Genomic DNA, 15,320 nt, shown 5'->3' with positions numbered 1-15,320 from the left:
TGGAAGTTATTCGAATTCCAAAACTACAAAAGTACCTCAGCACACATTTTTGAAACGGGAGTCCCGTATTGAAACGTTCGAACTATTCTACTTCAAAACTGGCTCTTATGTTTGCTGATCACTTAAAAAATTCCATATTACTGACTGACATTCCACTGTCAATCTCACCTCTGCTCAATGCATTAGTTCAAATTGTAGGATGAGAACGGAAGCTTGTACCGAATTTTTACTTAGCTTAAACTCGATATTTATATATATTCTGTTAGAGATATCATAAGCGCGATTACGCGATTCACTGGTTGTAATCCGAACAATAGCGAATAGTCTGAATAATCCTGACCAAACTTGAGAGAGAGAAGGAGAAACTATTGAAAACTTCTCGAAAACAGACATTATCCTCCCACGTGGTTTAAATATAAAAATAGAAACTCACAATTACATGGGAGAATGAGTCTATTAACTTAGTCTTTTACCAATTTACCAAATAAAACAGAATAATTTCTAACTTTTTTTAATATAGATCAATAAAATAACAAAACAAGTGTTTTCCCCTCATTTGCTACTAAAGCTATATCGTAACGTTCCTCTTAAACAGCTATAGGAAGATTTTTCGATCGTATTGAGCATTTTAAATTCCATTTGTTAGTACATTTGGTCGGTGTTAAGTCAGACCGGACTAAGTCGCAAAACACCAAAAAAAATGAGATAATGATAGCACTGGATAAAGAATTTCTTCAGCTACACTAGACTCTTACCAGATTTTAAATATGTAACAATAAACAAGAATTACGACAAAAATTAATTTCCATTTATAACGTAAAGGATGCTGCGATTCAAACTTTAAGCTCGTTTTTCTCGAAATCAATATTTTGTCACTTAGTCCGGTCTGACTTAACACCGACCATTTGATACTATTTTCCGATCTTACGGGAGTCTGCTTTCAATTTATTATTATTAGTCTAAAAGTCATTCGCTAGAAAAAATTCACAAGAAAATAATAATCCACATTACATTGCATAGTGACAACGCTACACAGTAAAAAAAATTCGATGCTTGCTGGTGTTGATGCTGTTGCTGCTGCCATATTTTTGGTGTTCGTCATCAGACTTAGAAGCACTTACGATGAACAATGGATGGACCGGATTCATCGTATTCTTCCTTCGAGATCCACATCGACTGGAAGGTGGACAGGGAAGCCAAAATGGAACCACCGATCCAAACGGAGTATTTGCGCTCTGGAGGTGCGATGATCTTGATCTTGATTGTCGATGGGGCCAGGGCGGTGATTTCCTTCTGCATACGATCAGCAATACCTGCGAGCGAAAAAAAACAAATATTGTACTTTTGAGGTAAACAGCCAAATGAAAAAATAATTACCTGGATACATGGTGGTACCACCGGACATAACAGTGTTGGCGTACAGATCCTTACGGATGTCGACATCGCACTTCATGATTGAGTTATACACAGTCTCGTGGACACCCACAGCTTCCATTCCTAGGAAAGATGGCTGGAACAGTGCCTCTGGGGCGCGGAAACGCTCATTGCCGATGGTAATGACCTGACCGTCTGGAAGTTCATAGGACTTCTCCAACGAGGTAGAAGCGGCAGCAATAGCCATTTCCTGCTCGAAATCCAAAGCAACGTAACACAGCTTTTCTTTGACATCGCGAACGATTTCACGCTCAGCGGTGGTGGTGAAGGAATAGCCGCGTTCAGTCAGGATCTTCATGAGATACGAGGTAAGATCACGACCGGCCAAGTCCAGACGGAGGATGGCGTGTGGCAAAGCATAACCTTCGTAGATTGGAACTGTGTGGGATACTCCATCACCAGAATCCAGAACGATACCGGTGGTACGACCGGAAGCATACAATGACAGAACAGCCTGGATGGCGACGTACATGGCAGGCGAGTTGAAGGTTTCAAACATAATCTGAGTCATCTTCTCACGGTTAGCCTTCGGGTTCAACGGTGCTTCAGTCAGCAAGATCGGATGTTCCTCTGGGGCAACGCGCAGCTCATTGTAGAAGGTGTGATGCCAAACCTTTTCCATATCATCCCAATTAGTGATGATTCCATGCTCGATCGGGTATTTCAAAGTAAGAATACCACGTTTGGATTGAGCCTCATCGCCGACATACGAGTCCTTGTTACCCATACCGACCATCACACCCTGGTGCCGGGGACGACCAACGATCGAAGGAAACACGGAACGCGGTGCGTCATCACCGGCAAAACCGGCCTTGACCATTCCGGATCCATTATCAACAACTAGACCGCCAGCATCGTCGTCACACATCTTGTCTACTTATCACTGTGCACTATTGTACCGGAATATAGCTTAATTTTGCGACCTGAAACCGCCGCGACTAGGAAGAGACTGTTCATTCTGTGGCAAGGGATCATTATCATCGACTTGAAACATATTCCTCCCACCCGTTCAAAACTAGGGAGTCTGCGTAGTTGGCTCCTTGTTCAATCCGCACTTTTATCGTGATTTGCGGTGAAATTTGTTTCGATCCCGTATTCTGAGCGGTGTAGTTTTCCTAACTGGGTAACGAGCGGGAAAATTAAAAAAAAAACACTTTCAAATATGAACCGTTCATTATGTGGTGAAAAATCGAGCAAGTGTGTGGTTGATAAAAATAATTATAATATCAATTCATGTCAGAAGGTACCATATGTGGTAGCAGACACGGTTTGCTTTGGTGGCGGGCTGAGAGACAAATGTGTTAAGGTGGGCGTCTGGTGTAAAGTGCTCAAACCGAAAGTAATTTTGTTTTACGATTTTGAAGGCCAGGCATCAATGGACCTCTTGTGTAATGTTAAGGTTTATTTATACATTCATTAACCGTTGTGTGTCCGACGCGGCACCCGGGTACCTTTTTAAGTTTCAATTAATTAAATTCCTATGTTTTATCCATAGCTGGAAATTGAAATTTTGTGACATCTTAGAACTTCACTAAGTCAAGCTTTTGGGTTAACAATATTGTTGATATAATAAGGGTGGGAGTGAGGAGGGGCTCCTGAATTATCTTACTACGTAACAGGCCGACGTGGGTACCCGGGTACCTACAAAACTAAAATGCCCATAACTAAGGTAATATCCAACCGATTTCGATACTTTTGGCCATTTTGGATTCAGAAACTCATCCACTTTTGGACTTGGTAAAAATGAATCGGGTTACTTCATTCGGTTCCCGGGAATCCGGGTTTCCGGAAGCAGGTTCCAGTGCTGGGGAACTATTTGCGAACTTCAATGGAATACTAGCAATATGGGTATCAAAATTCTTGGAATTGCATCAGTAGGCTGTATCTCGTGGTTTTGGAACCATTTGGTGATTTGACCCCGGAACGGACATTCCGTAGCAGGCTCCCGTGGGGCCGTGAGTGGCCATTCCATTCCAATTCCATTTATCAAATTGCCATAGGGTCCCGTAACAATAAAAACAGACTTCCGAGACAATTTGAAGAGTTTTGATACTCATATTGTTAGGACATTATTAAAATTTATCAATCATATCCTAGTACTGGAATATTACTCCGGAAAATCCGGATTACCAAAAACCAGATCCATTATTCCGGTTCTATTGTACAGAATCAAAAATTGGACGAGTTCCTGAATCCAAAACATCTAAAAGTGCCCAAATCGGTTAAAGGAAGCCATAGTTATGAGCATTTCAATTTGTGGGTACCCGGGTACCCACGTTGGCCTGTTAAAGGTGTTTTTTTGTTGGACACATAACTGTTAAAACAATACAAACATACAAGCATTCCAAGAGTAGACACGTCCTACCATTTTCACGTCGAGGAGCGCCATGGCGGACATCAAAACTCTTGATAGAATTGTCTGAAACAGGAAATTCAATGTGATCTATAAAGCTTAGACTCAAATGGCGTCATAAAAACCAAAAAATCTTATATTGGAAAGTAAAATTCGGTCACTTATCTTCAAAATACTGGAGAGTATTCTATTAGTTTATGCTATTTTCCGTGTTTCATCGACTGGCTATACATATTATGCGTTCTCAAACAAACAACAATACAATCCGTTGAATAGCTTTTGAGTTGTCGTGCCCGCCAATTTGAAAAAAATGCGATTTCGGAAAACGATCGACTTTGCGGGTGTGACAACCAATACGTGCGAGGAACACATGGCTGTTTAAAACAAAAAGAGGTCAGCATGGCCATCGAGATTGCGCGAGACTTTTCTAAAAGTTCATTATTAACAATTGGGCGAATAAAAAAAACTATTTTTTTACCTACTACTCCAGACGCCCCCCTAAGGAGTTACACCACCGTAGAGCATGAAAAATTAGAAAATTAGGTTTTTTTCTTGACGCAATACAGGTGTGAATCGAGATCTTGTAAAATTAGATAATACTAGAAATCTTGTAAAATTGGATAATACCAGTTGTGTAGCACAGAAAATATTTTTTCAAGTTATTTGGCCACAAGATTTTTCCGTCGATGCGTTTTTTAGAAATGGTCTATGGCCGGACATCTATCTCCCGTAATTCTTAACATAGATCTTAAAACTAAAGTTATTTTTCAGTTTGCATATAACAATAGCCAGCGACGTACGTAAGATTTTTCGATATTTAAATTTTTCGCGAAACAACGCTCTTTTTAGTAAAATATGCTGAACGTGTCATAAAAATCGACACAAAATTGGCGATTAAAAAAATAACCAATAAAAAAATTAAATCCTGTACGCATGACGCTGGAAAAATCAATTTTGAACGCACTGTGAAAATTTCAAAGTGATCAAAAATCATTTGTTCGAGCTACGTTTACGGCCAGATAAGGCAAATGTAGTTTCGAGAAAAACGCGCTTAAAGTTTTGTAAATTTGAAAATTTAGCAATTTCAAAGCTCTAAAGCATATTTTAGACAGATAACAGATTTCGGTTCTTTCTAATTCTACAGTGATTAAACGCAATTCGATTAAATTTATTTTCAAATCGGTTTCTCGGAGGCGGCGGCTTCATCTATTTGCACAAGGTTAATTTTAGAGATGGTCGTTAAGGTTAATTTTAGACATTCTTTCGAACCCGACCCGAACCCGAGAGCTTGAAAATTGAAAAACCCGAACCCGACCCGAGCCCAGTATTTTAAAGTTCGAAAAACCCGAACCCGACCCGAGCCCGAACATTTTAAAATTGCACAATCTGACCCGAACCCGATAATAAAAGTTTTGTAAAACCCGAGCCCGACCTGAACCCGATAATTTGAAAGCTTAAAAACCCGAACCCGACCCGAACCAGAAAATTTATAATATGAAAAACCCGATCTAAACCGGACTTGTTAACACGGAGAATAAACCAAAGATCCCGAAGATTTTTAATTTTAGGCACCCGAGCTGGATCCAAGGCTCATCCAAAAGAATTATAGAATGATTCGAACCTAAAGTAGCACCATACGCGTCCGATTATATCTGCCTATGACAAAACGAGCAGAATTGGCAGTTATATTTACTATTATTGAACGTAGAATTTGTAATGTTCTGAGAAACTTATAAATCGTGGATATCTTAATCGGAAAGTAGGATAAATCGGCGGCTAACGCATGGGATATCACGAAGCATAATTACGACAGATTCAAACTACCTTGCCCGTCGTACCAAAATTTCTAATTTTTTATCGAAAGCCATTCCTGCAAGAGTAGTTTTGTATAATTTATTATATGTATTAAATTAAGCTGTCAATTGGCACTTCGTATTCAACAGTTTACACGACGTCACCCGCGTTACTGGTTGGCACGGTCAAACTTGTGTCGAAGGGTGTCAACCAAGATTTTCTAACGCGTTCTTGATGTCACATCATTAGCTAGTACTATATGCGCGCCAGTTCTCGGAACGACTCCAAACTTCTACAAATCCGGTTATGGCTTGAACAGAACACACAATATATTTACGATCAATTCATTAAAATCGTGAAAATAATGTATTTTCATCAAAGAATCCGAACCATACAACGGACCGACCCGGGGACAAACTGAGAGAAAGTGCTTGTTTCATATATCTACCACTGATTTGATAGTGGCGCTAGTATACCATTACCGTATGAGTACTATCGTTGATAGATTGTCTCTACTTTCCGTAGATTTCTACTCGTTTGACCAATATTTTTCGACAAATGCACTTTGACTTGGTTTATTGAAGATTATCATAAAATTTAAATCGCACAGAGATTTTAGACGAGAATCACTTATGGTTGAAGGCTTTCTCATTAAAAAATAAAATAATTTGGACAGTTTGTGAATCTTAAGAGAAGAAATTTTATACATAAATAAAAATACAATATTTGAGCATCAGAAAATATGACGAATTCTTGCAATTCAAAGGTGGTAAAATTTAGTACAGTTATCCCGAGCAAATACTCATGGGTTTAAACACCACATAGCCCCTTGAAAAGACCTTAAACATGGTCCGTGCCAAAATTCACAACCATTAAGACACCATAAAATGATCTCAGTAACCCATAAATATACCAACATATGGTATTTTATATGGGATCTACCGGATCATGGTGATGGTGTTTTCATGAGTTGAACCCATTTCAAACACCCATGTCAAACCCCGTGAGCATGGGGGTATTATGGGCTATTCTTTTACTCGGGATATGTGTCATCTACTCGTATACGAAGTAAAGTTAAATACTACAAAAGGAGACTGGGTATTGTGTATAGACGTAAACAGTGTCAAGAAATGGTTGGGAGTGATCTGTTCAAAACCCGAATTCGACCCGAATCCGAAAATTTCAAATTCGAAAAACCCGAGCCCGACCCGAACCCGAAAGATTAAAATTTCAAAAACCCGGGCCCGACCCGAACCCGAGAAATTCAAATTTGAAAACCCGGAATCCGAGAAGTTTAAATTTACAGAGTCCGAATCCGACCCGAAACCCGTCGGGTTCGGGTCGGGTACGGGTTTCGGGTCCAAAAACCCGAACCCGACCATCTCTATTAATTTCAAACGAAAGGTGTGCTGGTTGCAATTGAATGGCTGACATCCAAAATGGGTTTTTCTTATGGAAAACAGGGAAAATTTCCGCATTTCCAAATTAACATTTTTTACTTTTCTCATATAGAAAATATGCAATTACTCTGAAAATCGTCAACCTAATCCCAACCCGGAGGGCCGAGTGTCACATACCATACGACTCAGTTAGTCGAGATAGGAAAAAGTCAACGCTAGCTTATTCCTGTCACTAAGTTAGTGTCGGATTCTGATGAGACGAAGTCGAAACGAAAATGAAAGTATAGCTTATTTGGTTATTGGTTTTGTGCTCTTCATGTGCCAAGATGGTTTAAAACGATTTTCTCCTTAATGGAGAAAAAATAGTTTTACCATAATTTTTCTCCGCTAAGGAGAAAAATAGCATACTATTATCAACTTTTTAATGGAATTAGACCGCCCATGATCGCATATTTGTTCCATGTTCTATGGGATTTCTATCTTTATCTGATTTGCGATGATAGGCAGTATATGGTGTCTATGACGAAGTTGTAGGTACGGTAATTGTAAGTATATCTTTTGAAGATACGAACTTTGTAGATCCTACAAATTTTGAAATATGGCGCATTTTCTTAAATTAAGTTAAATTTCCACCCAAAACATACTTATTCTTAATCGTGTTCAATTGTTCAACTCATTTCCTCACTATGTAATTTAGATATCATGTGAGAAACTGTTCTTTTCTCGTCGTACGAACAGAATATAAAACCCGCTTTAACTACATTAGAATGTAAATATCGAAAATAATGTAAAAGCCTTCAAATCGGACTGGGGCTCTTCGAAATAAAAGTCGTTAAAAAAAACCTTTAGTATAGCAATCGGAAAATATATATATCCGTTTCAAACAAAGTAGTTTTCATTAATTGACTTCCCAAGCAACCGGAAGTTCAGATAATACTTAAAAAACACACGCGAACTTTCAAGCTGCTTAAGCTTGAATGACACTTGACGCTAAAGCCGCCATTGGAACAAAAAACGTATTGCAAAATTACTTAAAACGAGAAGCTTATTCAACTCCCTTATACGAACTTTTGGTTGCTTGGGTTTTAATCTAGAATATATAATATAAGATTTTCCTGCGAGTGAATTATTAGCTTTTATCCAGTTCTTATCCTGGAGGTTCATCTTTGCTAATCTTTTGAGATGATAGCTTTTCAAACATTTCTCATACTGAAGAATTTCAGTCCACTTGATGTTAACATCCCATTTTTACATTTTAATATATTTAAAGTTGGTTTACGAAGCGTGTTCTGTTCTTGTGACTTTTTTTTCGGTCGCTCATATGTAGTAGTGGGCAGTAAATCAGACCAGCTTCGTAAAGCAAAGATCGTGGAGTAAGCTAATTCGATTATTATCGACCAGGCAACTTCATACCATATGATGAGAATTGAAGTCTCTTCGGTGCCGGGAGGAGTTCCGCAATATCACAAAGTTGCTGATACCTAGTATTTTTAAGACCAGGAGCTGCTCGGTTTTGTATCAGAGCTTCTGCGGGCTATTATATTTGACGGGCTCTCTAGAGAAAAATTTAAGCCTTTACGAGGAATCTCTGCTGCCTATGGTTTTTAGAAGCTGTAAAAGATGCTCCCACATGGGGATCGCCTAACACACCTTTTCTAAGGCAACATAGTGTAATGATTTATCGTGGTGAGTGGTGTCTCTCTCTTTAATATTTCTGCAAACAGCGCTTTCAAGGGAACGATTCTCCGGCGCTGTTTAAACGCGGGACATGATAATGGATTACGCGGACTCTTCCCGCAATAGGCACACTTTTCAGCATTTCCAATGCAAGAGTCATTCTCATGATTCTCGACGTCACACCGAGCCTTATTGCTCCCATGACCCATTCTTGTATGTTGTGCAACGATGCAATGCATGACACTTGCTACGAACAGCCGAATAGGCAGACGATCCTTGTCGAAGAAGACGTCCTTAAACTCAAAGCAATCCCGCCAAAGGTCACCCGATATAAGTTTAGAGGGACAAACAATTTTGTCCCGTCCAGTGCGATTGCCGCTCGAAATCTTCGCTCACTGGAACAAAAGTTTCTTAAAGTAGCCAAAGAATCAACAGCCAACAAATAGCATAACAAACCCGAATCGGTGACTGCGCCATCGATCTCAACATTGTAAGCGGCCACGTAGACGCAGTAGTCCCTCACAAAAGACTTGTCGCCAATAGCGTTATTTTCTTGTTTTGGAAAATTCTAAGCTTATCTGAGCGAACTTTCGAGATACCTGTCATGGTTGAATATTTCTGAGTCAGTTTTTTTCAAAATCTTTAGAATACTTAACTTAGTGGTTTTCAGCCTGGGGTGAATTCACCCCACGGGTAAATTAGACTATTGTAGGGGGCGCATAATCCATGCGAGATGAATTTAAACTTGTTATCCTAACATTGCCGTCGGAATTTCGTCCTGCTATATTGTTTCAGTGTGTGTCAAGAATTGAGCTGCTTGCTGAGAGTGCTCAGGAACAGGTTTCTAGTGGGAAAATCATGGTTTTAAACCAATTGAAAATCATTTGTTTTTTTTTCTGAGATGGTAAACAATTTTCAGAAAGGAGTACATCGTAAAGATCAATATTCAGAAAGGGGTACATGATGCATATTTATTTCATTCTTTAATACCATAACCGTACGCTCGCAACTTACGCTTACGGGGTTACATGCCTTTTAATTTTTCAAAAACTAGTACAGCTTCATGGGAACATTTTCCCAAATTTGTATCGAGATCCAAGAAATAAATCGAAAATGGCAGCACTTCCAAGCGCGCTTTGCCTACCAAGTGCAGTGGTAACTTGAAATTTTAAACTCAATTATCTCGAAATGTTGTTTTCCCAAAAATGGTTTTTCCGTAATCACGATTGTCGAAAAACTGATCAACTGATTTTCTTCAACTTTTTTTCCAATTGATCGTAATTAATTTTTCTCGTATCTTAACGATTCCTTTTTAGGCATAATTTTTTGTATTGTAGGTAAGAGTTTTTAAATACATTTTTTAGGAAAAACGTTCCCGAATGCAGGAAAAAAATTATTTATTCAACTAATCGTTAAGGTGCTCATATGCTAATGTAATTTATTGAGATTTGGGATTTTAGTTGATCTATTGGTCTTTAATCGTGGTCACTGCAAACCTCTTAAATAAAAAAGGGTTTCGGGGGAAAAGCCATAACTCCGTCAATTATCAATATATTTTTATAAACTTATGCTTGTTCATTTCACTGAAAAATGTACTAACAAAATACTATAAGTTTGATGCAATGAAATCATTGCTTTGTGCCTTTAGGTAAATTCAAACTTTCTTGACATTTTTCGTACAAAAAGGTATGTAACCCCTTAACTCCACGCATCAGGTTCTGTACAATATCCGGCTGCAGCTTCTTCTATACGGAAACCAACTTTTCTTCATGACTTCCTCAGATTTGACCACCTTGGGATGCTTCCGTAGTGCTTGCTTCATAACTACCCAGTATTTTTAGATGGGCCTTAGTTCCGGTGCGTGGGGGGGGGGGGTCATGTCCTTAGGTACGAAAGTGTCCCCGTTGGCTTCGTACAACTACAGGACAACATTTGAATAGTGGCAAGTAGCTAGATCCGACCAGAAGATCGTAGGGCCCTCGTGTTGCAGAGGAAGCAGACGCTACTGCCGACACTCCTTGAGGTTGATCACCCCGTTTACAGTCCCGGTAGTCACGAACGGCGCACTTCGTTTACCACATGAGCAGATCACTTGCGAAATCATATATTTATTGGCAAACTTCTGTTTACTTACTTCCTCCGGAACATCAAACTTGTGCTGGGCGGTGAAGAGCAGTAGCTCCGGAAGCTGCCAGAAGTCCGCCTCATCATCCAAGCCATCAGACAATGAGGCTTCATCGGCATCTGGGTGTACAGTTTCCGAGCCTGGGACTTTCCCACCGTATTTTCCCGTTCGTCACGATTTAGAACATTCTGCACTTTGTAAGGGAATGTAGTCTAGGTTGGGACGGGTTTGTTTAGAGGCTGATATCTTGTTTCCAAGACAATATTTTTTAGCTTGTAGTACACTATTTTGTAGATATATTATGTGGCTTAATGTCTACGAATGGAAGATGTTTACTTGCAATTTTAAATAAGACTCAGGATCAATTTTCTACATGACGGCAAAATGGCCAAAAAAAGTGTCGTATAGGTTGGGACACTTAAAACAATTTAAATAATTAAAGGCAATTTAAACATTAATGCATTATATTTATTTTTTGATTAATATTTATTTGTTAATTGGTATTTTAGAATAAGAATAAGTAACTGAAAGACTTATTTACTTCCATTTGACAAAGTTAATCTGACTCACAGTTTTTACATGTAAAACTTGTACGCAATCTTGTACGCATGCGCAATTGTATGGTGTCCCAAACTATACGACATGCTTGTCCCAACCAATTTTTCGAAGAAAAAAAATCCAATGAAGCAAACGCAAAACTCTGGTCGGTAATAATATTTTAGTGACTTCTTAACACTTTAAAATTATTTACGTTGAAATTTCGATGAAAAAGATTCAATTTAAGATGGCGCAAAAATCAGCACAACAAAAGATTTTTCGCTCGTTTCTTGACATTGCTTAGTGCAGCAGTGACAATAATGAACTATAACTTCAACTTGGTATAAAAAGTGAGCTACGATCGAGTCTAGTATGTGCTAAAAATAACAGATGGCAACACTGCATAGGAACGAAAATATCGAGCTGTCCCAACCTATACAGCGTCCCAACCTATACGACAATCCCTTACGTATGCAGTCCCTCCCGGTTCTCGGCTCTCTGAACGAAAGACTTTGACAGATTAAACTTTTTGGCCACATCCCTGACCGATGCATTGAGATTCCGCGTAAACGCTTTCATTTTACGGTTGTGATCCTGATTACTAATAGAGCATCCATTCTGACCGCATTTCTCCTTCCATTCGATGCTCAGAGTTTTGTAGTAATGTATAATCGCACGACTCACCGATGTCTGCACGATTCCGAGCTATTTTCCGATGTCTCGACTAGAGAGTTGAGGATTTCCCAGGGGCTTGCGCAATTTGCGACGTTGCGTTTTGAGTGACGCCATTTTTTCCAATTTTTGAAACACTGACAGCGATAAAAAATACAGTGTAAACAATACACTCTAAACTACTTCTACCCAAATTTTCAAGAGAAAAATACCTAATGGGTTATTTTACGCAGTGTTTTTCATGATGCACTTTGATGTGGGACACCCTTTAATTTTGTCTATCTTTGGATTGAGGATTTTACGTGTGTCAAAAGTTTTCTTTGTAATGTTTAATTCAAAAGCATAAAATTTGTATTTGTCATATATACACCAACAGGCAATTCAAAACCCCAATGGTGTCTTAATGCTAAACTTATGGCTAACAGTCAAATCGTTACAAACTTAATAAAAAAATAATGCAGCTAAAATAATAACAATACACTGAAAAAAATATAAAAAACAGCAATGAAGGAATCAGTCGAAATTAACGGGTCCGTTGAAGGTTCTGGAAAATCGTAGACGTAGAGTTGGGCGAGACAAATTAAAGTCGAAAGCTGATGCGACTCGGTTGAAGATCCGTTGTAGACCAGCAATGGCTCCGTGCATGCTATAATTAGTGCGTCGAAATGGCAATCTGAGCATAAGGTTGTTACGCGTTGTTCGAGGTGCGACATTTATATTAATTTGTTCCAAGATGGCTGGGCAATCCAGATGACCTCGCAAAGTATCAGCAACGAACAAAACCCTTGATGTATTCCTTCGAACAAGCAGGGGTTCCAAACTAATCAGCTTGCACCGGTTTTCGTAACTTGGCAGACGGATGGGATCTCTCCACGGCAACCTACGAAGCGCAAAACGTAAAAAGCGTCGTTGCACGGACTCAATTCTGTCAACACCGTTGTTATAGTTTGGGCTCCAAACTTCGCAACAGTACTCCAAGATTGACCGCGACAAAGAGCAGTACAGCGATTTGAGACAATAAATGTCCGTAAAATGTTTTGCAATCCTGAAGATGCATCCCAGCATTCGAGATGCTTTGCTAACTGTATATGAGACATGTTGTTTAAACGTGAGTTGCGAATCTAGTATCACTCCTAGATCCTTCACCTGACTAACGCGTTCGATTTCAGTATCCAGTAGACGATAGTTAAAACAAACCGGGTCTTTTTTAGTGAGAACGATATCACCGAGCACTTCTTTGGATTTACACACATACGGTTCGTGTTACACCAGTCAGCGAAGGTTTCAAACTGTCGTTGCAGTAATCTACAATCTTCAGTAGAGCGGATGAGAAGAAACATCTTGAGATCGTCTGCGAAGGACAGGCGTGGAGTCTTCAGAACTAGATGGACGTCGTTGAAGTAAAGCAGAAACATCAGCGGTCCCAAGTGACTTCCCTGGGGTACTCCTGACGTAGAAGTAAATGTGGATGCCTGACAATCTCCAATGACAACCACTATTTCTCGACCTGAAAGGTAGGATCGAAATAACTGCAACAAACTACCGTTAATTCCAAATCTCTCCATTTTAGCGGAACTTGACTAACAGCAAGTTCAATTTGATCAACTGTTATGGCCTCATCTGTGAACACATTCGCAAATTTCTCCGAGAAAAGTCTGCACATATCTTGGGATGTGGTAGCTGTGCGGCCGTTGAAAGTCATAGATGATGGCAATCCGGATTCCTTGCGCTGCTCACTCACGTATTTTCAGAAACGTTTTGGGTGCGACTTGAGATTACGCTGAATGTTTTGCTGATATCGAAAGAAACAATCTTGACTAGCTCGTTTATAAGCATGGTTGAGACTGACGTAATAGTTTCTAAGTGAGATTGTGCGATACTTGGTAAACCTCCGCAGAGCAGCTCTCTTAATGGACTTCAGTCGTCGCATCGTGCTCGTTTGCCAAGGAGAGCCGATTTGTTGATGATGAACTTTCTTCGGGACGTGTCTGTCAATAACATAACCCAAAACGTTGGAAAATGTTTGAACTGCGGTATCAACATCTTCGGGGTCCAGAATATTTAGCCAATCGAGAGTGGAGAAGAGGTCTGCGATACTGCGATGATCAGCTTTGTGGAAGTCGTATGAGACGAGGACCGGAGGAACAATGTAATCGTGCGCCAGGGTGCGATCGATCGTGGCGATCAATGGTGGGTGATGTGCTACTGCTTTCAGTAGAGGAGAGGGAGCCATCACTACTGATGTAGCAAAAACCTGATCGCTGACAAAACAAAGAACAAGGTGGCGGTTATTCTCGTTGGCAATAGGATTAATTTGTAGTAACGTGGCTGAGCTGTAGCTGTCAAGATGCCTCGCCGCCCCTGAGTGAAGAACGGAGTGATCGGAGTCCGGGTAAAGAAATCTATTGCGGGAAGATTTCCACGAAATGCAGGGGAGATTGAAATCTCCTAGTATGATGATCTCATCAACCGATTTAGCGTCTTCGAGGATGGTAAAAACTGAGCTGCAGTGTGCGTCAACGTATTCGATATCACGGACTCGGTCAGGTGGGACGTACAACGCACACAAGTACAACTTACGGTCACTAAGCTCGATTATCGTCCAGACCTGCTAGAGGCAATCCCAGCAAGTCTTCTCAACAACTCGTGCCTTCAAGCTGCGATGAACTGCTACTAATACACCACCTCCAGTAGATTTACGATTATTTCTAAGGTTCCGATCGCAACAAAAAACCTCATATCCAGTACCGAACACCTGACTGGAAAGCGTGTCATTAAACAACCACGTTTCGACGAAGACGATGATATCGAAACTGTTATCGGAGACTGCAAGGCGATACTCCTCAACAGTTGAATTGATACCACCAACGTTTTGGTAGTATAGTAGCAGCTTGTCCCGTCGTTGTACCAAGGCTAGAAATCGAAGAGTTTTGAGGCAAAAAAGAGCTCACAGGAGCTTCATACTTTCCTGCTGTAGGTTTGCGGAAGACCCCTCGTCCCAACTCCACCACAGGACCGGGACGGCTCCTGGTCGCACAACAAGCATAGTATCCAAAATATATCATGAAAAAATTAGTGCAAATTTAATTGGTCACCGCTAGATTAGCTTTCTCAATATCTGTTTATTAATTATGTAAAAATAACCAAAAATGTGATAAATCAAGTAACGCAAAGTTGAATGTGGATTTCTTCTTGAATTTATTAGCAAATCAATGTAAATTATGGTAATTCAATGAAATTTTCCACGACAACCAGAAGAGGAAATGTAGCAAAAAAATTTAAATTACGAATTTGTCGAAATTCCCTAAGAAACATCTGATAAGATGGG

At 39.8% G+C, this 15,320-nt stretch overlaps 2 protein-coding genes across 6 annotated transcripts in view; one reads left to right on the top strand and one right to left on the bottom strand.

Annotated features, from left to right (window-relative positions):
* Positions 1 to 15,320, top strand: part of LOC131684379 (serine/threonine-protein kinase Pak-like) — a 182,810-nt gene that overhangs the window by 116,113 nt on the left and 51,377 nt on the right. The window lies entirely within an intron of this gene.
* Positions 496 to 2,388, bottom strand: LOC131684380 (actin, muscle-like). Its single transcript, XM_058967224.1, has 2 exons — positions 1,378 to 2,388; positions 496 to 1,313 (listed from the first exon to the last, which is right to left on the bottom strand). Exons 1-2 carry the CDS (start codon positions 2,300 to 2,302, stop codon positions 1,108 to 1,110), a joined length of 1,131 nt encoding a protein of 376 aa, XP_058823207.1. The 5' UTR covers positions 2,303 to 2,388; the 3' UTR covers positions 496 to 1,107.

The sequence above is a fragment of the Topomyia yanbarensis genome, chromosome 2 (genome assembly GCF_030247195.1).
Source record: "Topomyia yanbarensis strain Yona2022 chromosome 2, ASM3024719v1, whole genome shotgun sequence".
Classification (NCBI taxonomy): domain Eukaryota; kingdom Metazoa; phylum Arthropoda; class Insecta; order Diptera; family Culicidae; genus Topomyia; species Topomyia yanbarensis.
This window is presented reverse-complemented; position numbering and strand designations above follow the sequence as displayed.